Source organism: Bidens hawaiensis, unplaced genomic scaffold (genome assembly GCF_021521415.1).
Source record: "Bidens hawaiensis isolate Kalapana, Puna unplaced genomic scaffold, B.hawaiensis_p1.1 tig00001412_1, whole genome shotgun sequence".
Classification (NCBI taxonomy): domain Eukaryota; kingdom Viridiplantae; phylum Streptophyta; class Magnoliopsida; order Asterales; family Asteraceae; genus Bidens; species Bidens hawaiensis.
In genome coordinates, this window is record NW_027491079.1 from 1,212,399 (window position 1) to 1,224,614 (window position 12,216).

The 12,216-nt window shown below is 32.1% G+C and overlaps 1 protein-coding gene across 1 annotated transcript; it reads right to left on the minus strand.

Annotated features, from left to right (window-relative positions):
• Positions 1 to 5,890: 5,890 nt before the first annotated feature.
• Positions 5,891 to 11,286, minus strand: LOC143574914 (uncharacterized). Its single transcript, XM_077059418.1, has 11 exons — positions 11,280 to 11,286; positions 10,639 to 10,775; positions 10,545 to 10,589; positions 8,983 to 9,039; positions 7,197 to 7,266; positions 7,046 to 7,087; positions 6,868 to 6,941; positions 6,700 to 6,770; positions 6,522 to 6,604; positions 6,335 to 6,432; positions 5,891 to 6,051 (listed from the first exon to the last, which is right to left on the minus strand). The coding sequence occupies exons 1-11, from the start codon at positions 11,284 to 11,286 to the stop codon at positions 5,989 to 5,991; spliced, it is 747 nt and encodes a 248-aa protein (XP_076915533.1). The 3' UTR covers positions 5,891 to 5,988.
• Between the last annotated feature and the right edge of the window lie 930 nt (positions 11,287 to 12,216).

Below are 12,216 nucleotides of genomic sequence, written 5' to 3' on the forward strand. Positions count from 1 at the left end.
AAAAATAAATATTAAAAAACAAAAAATGTAAAACAACCATTCTCTGAAGCAATCAGATTGCTTTATTTGTAAACGAAGGTTTCTCACGTATTTGACCCAAATTCACAGGTAAACGTCTCACCAAACCCAGATAGCTCTTAAACGGGTTATAACATCTCATTATATTAAAAATAATCTAATCAAATATTTGATATGAAAATCCTATAAAATAGGAATATACTAAAAATTAATATCCTATTTTATTTTTAAAAAAAGATATTATTTATAATTAAGAAACAATTTTATAATAAATAAAATAAACGGGTAATGAGTATCACCAAACCCAGATAACTTTTAAACCGGATTATAACATATAATTTATTTGTGAAACAATTTCATCATCAAACCTCAAGTATGTTAATTATTAACTTTCTTACAATAAATAAAATTAAAATCCAAATATACATATATAAATATTAAAAACGAATAACGTAAAACAGCCTCCGTAATACGGGGGATAAAATCTAGTATATATATATTCCACTGTGTGTAACACGGCTAAAACCTATTCGAAACATTAAATAAGAAAGGCCGAACAAAGGTAGATTATGAAATATTTTTTACATGTGTGTACAAAAAGGGTATTGATTTTAATTGTTCCACATGACATAAATTTTAGAGATATATGCGAGACTTCCCCGCGAATGCCATGTATATAAATATAGTATGCAAAATCAATAGAGAATCGTGGGTTTTAGTTTATTGGTCATTTTAATTTAATTTCTATATAGAAAAAAGCTACCAAATATAAAGAAAGTTATATAGTAAATATTGAGAAGTTGAATAAATATCTTTTTTATAAAAGATCGATATCAATAAAAGGAAAAAAGGGTGCAACTTGCTAGTCGCAAGAGCCCGTAAAGGTACAAGCTTACAAATATCTAATTACATAGAAAGTTGGGTAATTGAAAGTATATCGTTTACAATTGTACATACATGTGGTACAAATTATTCAAAATGCAATATTTTCCTTCAAAATATAGCAACATTAATTGGTCTTAAAATAAAATAACAAGCATCCAATATATGTATGCTTAGGCATTAGTAACCTGAAATACTTACAACTTAAATGAAACTAAACATGAAAAATAGAGAAAATTAAATATAAATAAGCAAAAAACATAAGCCAAACTTTGAAACGTTGTAAAACATTTATATAAATCATTATGAGAATAAAAAATCAAATATTGTTTCGTTAGCTAATAAAGTAGAAATTAAATATTTTGCCACTTGCTACGGTGTTTAGCAAACAACCTTAACCTTACTTTACATATAACTTTTATTATTATTATTATTATTATTATTATTATTATTATTATTATTATTATTATTATTATTATTATTATTTTCTTTTTTCAATTATAATTCTAAGTTGCCTATATTGCATATAACTTTATGCTATCTATATTGCATAAAACACATAATTAGACATGACAATGAGACAGGTATGGGACAGGTTATATGTAATCCCAGCTTAATACATGGTTAAAACTTAAAAGTGCATGCATTATTAACATTGTTTCTCAAATTTGGAGGTCACTCATAAATGGATTACTACTCAAAACAAACTTGACTGTGAAGAAATTTTGTTGTAATTATTTTGATCGAGATTGATAAGATCAAGTTACTGGTTTACCTCACTTGAGCACTGTCTAAGCCTAATTAGTAATTAGTGTTTAATCTTTGTCGGAAAGATTACTAATTCACACTCTTTAATCTTTGTCGGCAACATTTACATTTAAATATGAGTCGTTACTTAAATATATATTTCATAAAACAATCATGTAACTAAAGCTATAAACTTATATTTTTAACCACCAACACAAAAGTAAATGTATTTATATAAAATATATATTTTAAATGTATGTATCAAGCATGTTGAAATTTACATGTTGATTAAAAAACAAGGTAATGGCAGACCAATTTGAGTGCCCTTTTCTAAGTCTTGCATTTTAAGCACTCAAAAAATCACTTTTTAAAAATACTATGTATGTAAATAATAAAGAATAAAAAAATCGTTTATATTTAATGCACATATTGAATACCTAGGGCATGTTTACTTAAAGTAAAGGTCTCATAATACACTTGTAAAAGTATTTATAATTTTATATGTTAGTATCAAGTATTTATGTTTATGTGTTATTGTAAATGTGATCAAGCATTTTTTAAAAAGTTAAAACATCGGTGAAAAAAATTTGAATTCGTAACTATCAAACAAATAGGTGATTTAATATATCTTGGTTGCTTTGGTGAAGAAACTTAACGAATAGTGATGAAGTGAAGTAAATGAGTCCCGACTAAATGCAATATTATTGCTTGGAGGGCCGAAATGGATAAAATTCCAACCAAATTAGCGTTTTGCAAAAGAAATATTCACATTTTGGACCGTCTATGTGGGCTTTGCAACTTTAATTCTGAATCGTCCGATCACATTTTCACAGATTGCCTGGTGTCTTCCGCGGTCTGGAATGCTATAAGATCTTGGTGCAATGTTCCTTATCCCTTTACTTTCTCTGTTAGAGACATTTTAGAGTTATCCGATAACGTGGGTTTGGTGGATCGGGAGAAGGAAGTTTTCCATGGTTTAAAAGGCAAGGAAGTTGAGACCAAAAACATTATTAGTGATATAAAGTCTTTGGGCTTTATGTGGTTCAAAAACAGGTCAAAGAGTAAGTTGTTAGAGTAGTCCAGTTGGATCAAATTTTAATTGATTAAGTGTTCTTTGTGTCGGTTTTGGCTAGGGGTGAGCAACTTAACCGGCATAACTGTTTAATCGAACTATAACCGGCATAACCGAACTGATTTTAACCGATAACCATCATAACCGGTGGGTCGGTTTAACAAATTTTTAAAAACCGCCAAATACGGGTCGGTTTTTATAAAGATAATTCCAAAACCGGCATAACCGAACTGATCCATTTATTTAATCAACAATATGTTTGGGATTAACTTCCACCAAGCATGTTGGATTATATCATGTTGATGTTTTTGGTTCAACATTTGTTATCAAAATAAGTTGAATTTCATTATTGGATTATATAATGTCATTCTTTTATTGAATATTTGGTATTAATATTAACGATTATATACTTTGGTATATCATGTATTGTCGTTTTTTTTGTAATTGGTACCGAACTTTTAAGCCAAATTATATTTTTTTGGTTACGGTTAACCGACCCATAACCGTCTTACTATAACCTACAAAATCGATTAATCATAACCGCCATAACGGGTCGGTTATGGTTATGGTTATCCATAAACCGACATATCAGTTATGGTTATAGGTTTAGCTCAAAACCGCCCCAAACCGACCCATGCACACCCCTAGTTTTGACCACCCTCCGGCTTTTGAAGAGGGCTTTGGATTTGGTATTTGTGTATAAAACTTCACAGTTAAAAAAAATTAAGAAAAATGATTTAATATCGTGAAAATTACGATGTTTACTGCATATTTACTCCAGTAAATATATTGAAAGAAATGTAAATAGTTTTTGCCTAGCTTTTGAGAACATGAAATACTAATGATATGTCATGATGATCACTTAATTACGCCTTTTTAAATTTAAGAGTATAATAAAAGCAAATTATTTTCAAAAAAGGAGGGAATAAAAAGCGTTTATTTGACATTTCAAAATGTTAACTTTTTGTTTATTCCTAGTCACGCGATGTGGGAAAAAATATAAACAATGTGTCGACTTTCACATGCAAAATATTTAATTTAATAAGACTGTTTATACTAGGACGGAAGGAGTGGTCACTATCCATCTTTCACCTCTTATAAAGACTTATATTAAACAAAACTATAACATCATAAAAAATAAGTTTTATGTGTATTTACAAAAGAAAGGGGTATCGGTAATGTTATTGTATACGTCAATATCTTATACGTTCAAGTTACAAAAAATTACAAGTCATACATTGAATCAATTTATAATAATGTATATAAAAAATATTAGACGATCCCTTCTCTATGTTTTCGTTTTCCCAAGTAGCCACCATTGACATTGATTAGACTATTAGAGCTTTGAGTGAGATTAAAAAAAGAAAACAAAAGAAGATATGGTGACCATATCGTAAGACATACAAGAAAAAGAAAGGGTTGTAGCTTCAATTGTCGAAAGGAAAGCCCGTATTTTGTTTGTTAGCATGTTAGTTTATTACAACTCGGATGTTATGGTTAAAAGTAAACGATCAATAAAGAGATCAAAGAACTAGAGAGGAAGTTTACTCGAATAATGGATCCCATCATTCATTTCCAAACTTCGATTAAGTACACAATCATTAACGAACTGGAGCTGTTACAAAAGACCACTTTCTACTACTAACGCCTATCATAAGACCCCTACATAAATGTACCTAAGGGATTTTGTGATTTTTAAAATCTGATTTCCTAGGCAGTTATAGGATATTGGTGATCGGGATTGTGGCGATCAAGGCTTTGGTTTTAGCGTTGTTGAGGTTTTTGTTTTTTCAAATGGTGAAGTTATAATCTCATGAGTAAAACAAATAAATATAAAAGCCGTAAAAAAAGGTTTTAATTTATTAAGAGTCAATATATTTATAATTTATAATAAGATAAAGTATATGAGAATCAACCAATTATGTGATGATACTTGAAAGATAATAGCGGCTCGCTTATTGAAAAAATAGGATTACTATTTTAGAAATGAGCAGTACCGATACTGGTCAGTATCAATATCGAAAATACAAGCATTGATATTCCTAAATTCTTTATTCGTTTGAAAAGTACATAATTTAATGGTTTAATACGTGTGCAAGTTTAAACTAATATAAATAAAAAAAATTCAGCAATGCGAGTTCATGGACCACTGCTCTTGTCCCCTTTCTAATGGATGACCGCACTTTCCCTCCCCCAAAACCCAACTCTTTCTCCATGAACCGTCTCTCTCTCACGCCGGATGTCTCTATCTTCCACCTTAGCATTTTTTCTAAATGGTCTTAAAACCTTCTTTTACAATATACTTTCACATGAAGTTCAAATTTGTGAAATGGGTTAAAGAATGTGTAACGAAAAGGGATTGGTTTTTTATATAGGGGAGGGGTGGTCGCCTAAACTACCCCAATCCCCACCAGTCCTATAATATCATATCAAAATGCACACCCCAACTCTCTTTCTCCTCTTCACACACATGCTTGCTCTCGCTCTCGCTCTCTCATCTTACTTTCACTGGGTACTATAACCCGAAATTGCGTAACCCAATTTGAGTTTAAACAATAGGCCCCATTAGGGACCCATAACTCTTCATAAGTGTTACCTTAAAAAAAAAAAAAAAAAGAGGTGAGAAAGCATTTTGACTTTTGACTTTTGTTAGAAACAGGGTTGACCAGTAAGTAGTGGTTGTATGACTGTATGGCGTGCGCTTTACGTGAGACAGACAGCCACAGGCTGCTGCAAGCAGACCATATCTTTACCCTACTGACCCCACACGCGTGACTCACATACATGGACACCAATTCACTTTTCATCTTTTACTTTTTATGTATTTTCATAATCCCACTTTCAATTTTCTTTTTTATAAATATACTAATCTAAGTAAAACATACAATGCTCAAATGTGCTATTTTATAAGAATTTAACAATTAGTTTTTTCAACTCTGGTTTGTTCAGTATTAGACCATCTTCAATTATCATTTCTGAGAGGTGGCGTACACGTTGAAGAGCGGCGATAGCAAAAAAATTTAGGAATGAGCAGATATAATTTAGATCTTACGAAAGCCAATGCAATATCACCAAATGTATGTTAACGAATGCTTGAACCTACATGCTAGAAACAAAAAAGATACATTGACAACAGAATTATATTTCAGTTGTTAAAAAAAAATCGTAGCTTTATAAATCGTATGTATTCCTTGGAAGTAAATCCGGAGTTAAATCAACTCTTTGAGGCTATAATTTGGCTAACAAAATCAAAGTATGAAGGATACTACCTATTTGCCACCAATATAATCAAGCAAGTGTTTATCAAGTTCAAAATGCTGACAAAGACGTTTCTGCAAAAAATAAAAAAACATATCATAAAATACATATCTAAAAATAGCGACCCATTTACTCATGCATCACTTGATTTGAGTTGCATAGGTGAAAATTTACATATAGCAAACATGGGCTAAACGAGTCAAAGTTCGTCCAAAGAATATTTTTATCGCATAAAACTCTGATTCGGTTTAAATCAATTTTTTATAGCATTATTGATTTTTTGTTATTATATAGTTCTTGAAACTAAAATGAACACATTGATAATTTATTAGAATACATGAAAGTTTTGCAGTATACCTTTGTTATATTAGAAGATTTAGGATGCATATCTGGAAATCGAGAAACCTCTTCTGCGTTCTCAAATAATATATAAGTTGGGAGTTGACCAGGTACCCCTGCACATTATATTTATAAAAATTAAGTTAATTAATAATATTTTCAACACACAACATAATAAATAACTAAATTAAACAACAATACACACCAAGAGAGATTCCAAATCTTGCAGCCACATTTGGGAAAAGCCCAAGATCAACTACTCCAAAAGATATATTTTTATTTGAAAAGCTGTAACAAAATAGATATAATCAAAATGATGCATAAAAATTAATAAAGCATTTCTTGATTAATAGTCAAAGTCTCAAAGTTATATATATACTAACGTTATATAAAGCTCAGGGAGAACGCGACTGGTGCGTATGCAGGATGATGAAATTGAAGAGCGGAATTCCACCTGTCAAAAAGGAAATCAGATCAATGACTCAGAGTAAACATAAAATGACAAAATGCATCAACAAAAATCCGTCAAGAATATTGTGAGCGGTCCTAACCAGCCAGAATCTTGATGTGCCACCTTCGGTTAATAAAGTTTCCAACTGCAGGGGTGTTAATTGTGTTGCAGAGCCTAAAATCACGTGATTTAGAAACTTATTAGACTGGAAATTTTGTTAAGTGTAGAAATGCAATGTGATATAATATAGAAAGCAAAACCGAGGTGCATACGCGCACCTAGTCCCATGTAAGCAGGCTGTTGTGTAAATAGATATATAACTGTGAGGAGAGAACAAAAATAGCAAAAGTATCAGATTTCTAATGCATCTTATGAAAATAAATTAAGATTTAATGATAAAATCGTATAGATGATGCCTTAAAGACATACCTAAGAATGTCATCATGAACCAGAGTGCCAGGTGAATATCCACAACTAAGGAAATGCCAACAAGAAAAAGCTGGAAAAACATACCCAAACACTGTGTTAATTACAATTTTACCGCTTTCTTCGATGTATGAATGGGATAGCGTAATTTTTTTAACTTAAATAGATAGCAACACTTTGTCCAAGTGATTGATGTCTCAAACTTAAGTATTCACCTTTGGAGTTTGATAAATGAAAACCGTTTAGTTAATTGCACTGATCAGTATTACACTTGTAAGGTATTTGTTACGTTACCCATTCTTATTTCCACATTTTCTTTTATGTTCTACATTCTAGTTATATTTGTTAATGTTTTGAAATTAGTACAGAGAAATGAGCTTGCCGTTTACTATTTTCTGTTATGTATAGATAGTTGCATACTGGCCATGCTTGTTAATTCGAAGCACGTTATTCAACAGAAACTGAGGATAAAAATTTGGATTCTTTTGGTGATGGTGAACAATGAATGTTTGTATGAATTTTTATTACTTTTGGTTTTAACTAGATGACTTTAACTGCTAATGATATTAGTTTTTTTATATATATTTGTGGAATACTATTAATTTTCTATGCCTATCATACATTTTTTAAACTTATCAAATATTGCGCTTTTTTGTCTTGGTGTGCACTTTTTTAATTTTCCTTGATGATTTGTCCTTTTATGCAAAGAGATTCTTAATTTTCTTTGCTTCTGTTGAGTTACTGACAATTATAATAGTTTTATGAAGTTCAAATTCAAATATTGAAGTGCATATATTTTCCTGCAGAGCACAAATATTTAGGTTTAAAAATGAAACATATATCAACTAAGATTGGATACTTAATGTACAAATTTGAACTGAAATTCTTCAACCAGTGGCTAACCTTTGACGCATGTATAAGATTAGCACAATTTATTTTAACTTAAATCAATAGCATCTTTGTAAAGTATTTGATGCCCAACATATTCAAACTAAAGCACCCACATATAAATTTTTAAGTTTCACCTAATAATATGGTATCTACAAAGATCAGTGATTCAGGGCTTTTGGGTGCCTTACAACCTATTTCATATGTGCTAGCAAGCAAAGATGCGACGGTGATAGTGTGATACTAAATTGTGCATGTTATGACTTATGAATTTCCTGTCATCTAGCAAAAGCTCTTTATCACTATCCAAGATAAAATGAATAATTAAATGTATTTTACAAAAATGCATTGACTTTCTTATTAATGCTTTTTGATTCATATTCTCCTCATTTTTAGTATTCCATGACTTGGAACCAACAATGCCTATCCATAGAACCCTTTCATGAGCTGCATTCTCTATGCAAAGAGATTCTTAACTTTCCTTGTTTCTATTGTGTTACAAAGAAATATCATTAATTTATTATGTTCAAATATAAAGGGCAAAACTTTTTTGCAGAGCACCAAGCTTTAGGTTAAAAATGCAATATATCAACCTTGACCAAGTAGACCAAATTCTTTACTAACAGGACCAGTGCCTTCTACACTCTAAAGCATGCATACTTGCATAGGATTTCCAAGTTTAATATTCTTCAATATAGTTAGCTTCCAGAGTACATCAAATTACTAAATTCGGATAAAATCCAGAAGGGCATACAGCTAATAGCTCGGCTATGCTTAATGTGGTTGGAACTTAGAACTCATAATAACCTAGATACCGTAGATTGGTAGATGTAAACTAATCTAAGTTACGTATCACACTTTTATAAATGAACAATTAAATACAGATAATTAGTAGAAGCACCTTAGCAAATAACAGCATGTCTGCAACAAAGCCATCCCAAGTTTCTTCTTTCACCACCTGCAGAAAGCAGAAGGGTCAATTAAAATCCTTCATCATAAGAAAAAGTATACTACAATTCCTTCATGCATCTTCATAGTCATACCTGCTATATATTTTTTTATATAGCATCAAACTATAGATGTATTCCTATTACTACTCACATCACAAGTTCATTCACCAGTTATAAGGAAAAACTAGTGGGCATGTTGTGCAAAGTCGGTTCGGTTCAGTTATGTGGGATTAACCATAGCCATAACCATAGCCATAACCGAGCTTCAGTTATGGAATATTGCTTAACCATAAACATAACCGAATGGTTGGCTAACCATAAGTCGATTAACCGTCCATCATGGGTCAGTTTCGGTTAAGTTTGGATAATTGTCCAATGTATTTCTTCATTATTACTTTTTTGAGAAAATTACTTTTTGCGTCCCTGTGGTTTTAGGGCGGAGACACCATGAGTCCTCGAAAAAAATTTTGAACTGGTTGAGTCCCCGTGGTTTCAAAAACGAACAATTTGAGTCCCTGTGGTTTCAGAAACGAACAATTTGAGTCCCTGTGGTTTCAGTAAAATGAAAGTTTTACCCTGAAAGTTAAGTAAGAGCAGGGAATCAAATGGTTCGTTTCTGAAACCACGGGGACTCAACCAGTTCAAAAATTTTTTTGGGGATTCATTGTGCCTCCACCTTAAAACCACAGGGACTCAAAACAGTAATTTTCTCTTACTTTTTCTTTTGTTCCTGTTGAAAATGGTTTATTATGGTGTTTGAAGCTCAATTATGAACTTTCAAAGCTAAAATATACCAGCTACAAGCTTGGTTATGACGTTATAAGCTCGATGATAGACATTTGCAGCATGAATTTAAACTTTCCAAACTGGAAATGGAGATACAAAAGACGGATATAGAGATATAAAATTTTCAAAAACACAAACATACAAGGTTCGGTTCGGCTTCGGTTAAAGTCGGTTCACAAAAACACATTAACCGTTACTGTAACCATAACTGAATAGTCAGTTAATCAAATTCACCTAACAATAACCAATCGGTTTTGTCAGTTATAGTTAATTTCAGTTAACGGTTCGGTTTTCAGTGTTTGCTCGCCGTGGCATTGATGCGATCTTTAGATTCACAAAAAATTGTAAGATAGAATTGGTGATTTGAGACCGACACTCAATTAACAACTAGAAGAACCAAAGATTCGAGAATAGCCCTTGAGGATTGCTAATCACACACAGTTAAGACGAAACGAGAGGGAAAAGGAAACAAGAAGTTTATTATCAATCTGACTGAGCTTACTCGTGCTTTGGCCCATCTACTTATAGCTAACATTTGATTTAGTTAACTAACTAACTAACTAACTAACCGACTTAACTAACTAAATTTTACTACTAAAATAGACACGTATTCAAGTAAAATAAAGTTGAATTCAGTAACTACACACACAAATGTAGTAACTATATATACAAATTTGACAGTACACACCTAATTAAGTTCAAATCAGTAACAATTAAAAGTGTATACCTTGACAACGCCTAACGTAACAAATGCCAAAAACGCCTGTAGTTCCTGCAATCAATACACGATACTAGAAACAAATAATCATCGCGTATGTAACAGAGTGATCGGTGAAGAAGGTATCCGGCGAATTGAGGTGAGAATAAGTGGCAAGTCGGATGGAGAAATAGGAGAAGAAAGTGAGGAGATGGAAGAGGTAATAGGGCTCTGATACGACCGGTACGTATAAAATCCGAGCTCGGTTTGGAAGTTGTTGTTTTTTTTAAGCTCGGGCTCAATTTGTTTTGTTTTTTTTAACTGTAAATTTCAGTAGAACAGGACCGAAACCCTTTCCACCGAGAAGCTAGCTGGTGCCGGCAGCAACAAAACAAAATAAAAAAATTATAATGCTAGAAACTTCCATCTATTCCGGTTTACATTCAAGCTCTTTAAATCTATTTTTAATCCACAAAAAGCTTAAAACCTTAATGTCATTGAGAATCTTAGCGATCCTAATGGGATTGTTCTCGAAAATCAACTTATTTCAAGCTTTCCAAATACGCCAGCAAGCCACCATTATAATCGAGCGCGCCATTTTTCTTTTGCCTCCAATATCTGGAACCTGGTTATGAATATCGACAATATTGTGCATCGAAGAAGCGAAATTCAGAGGAATATTAGCACAACACAAGCAGAAAACAAGTGTTCTATCAAATCACTCGAAGCGATACAACACTTGCAAATATTCAGCCCAAAAAGAACCTTCCATTTTAACAAGTTATAGCACATTGGAAGACGATTTAGTAAAGCCCGTCAAATGCACTCCCAAGGAGAAGGGTCAATCTTATATAATTGCTTTTTCATTGATGTAATCGAAAAACAACCTGTCACATCACCTCCCCAAACCAGTTTACCTTCTTCCCGTTAAATCTAAAGTGAAAGTTTTTTAAGAATCTCCATCAACTCATTTACCACCTCACCATGAGTAGGCTGATTCTTCCAGCACCAGTTTAACTCAATTGCCCTCATTTGATTCGACAGAACGATCCACCACAAGATAAGACTTAACTCTTTCTAAAAAAAGGTTGGGAAAAAGGTCTTTTAAGGGGCTTTCTTCAAGCCAATTAATCCACCCAAAATTTCATTTTCGCCATTTCCCCACCTTTCCTTTTATTAACCTTTCCAAGAGACCTGGCTCATTTATTAGTTTGTTTATTGCTTATTTATTAGTTTATATATGTTTTAAAAAAATTTATATATTATGAGAAAAAGTTAAACAAGGCTAAGCTTGGCTCGAGTTCGTGTAGTACCTTAAGCGAGTCAAAGCTCGGCTCGAGATAGGATGTGCAGTTTGAAAACCATACATAGAAGTACAAAAGAGGTAAAGCTTAAGAATACACAAGATTCGTTAAGGCTCGATGAGCCTAAACGAGTTTCTTATACAAGACTCGAACTCAAGTTCAATCGTTAATAGTTAAATGAGCTTTGTTTGAGGCTCGAGCTCGGCTTGAAGATGTGCGTGAAGAAAGGGTGCTCGAAGATATAGGTGGTTTTGGTTAAGTGATTAATGCTTTTTAAAGGTTAAAAGTAAAATTTTCATTTTGGAATATTAACATAAAAATAATCATATGGATAGCTTCTCAAAAGTAACCAAATCAGAATTTTTGATAGAACATACAAACCATACATGTGGTTTACT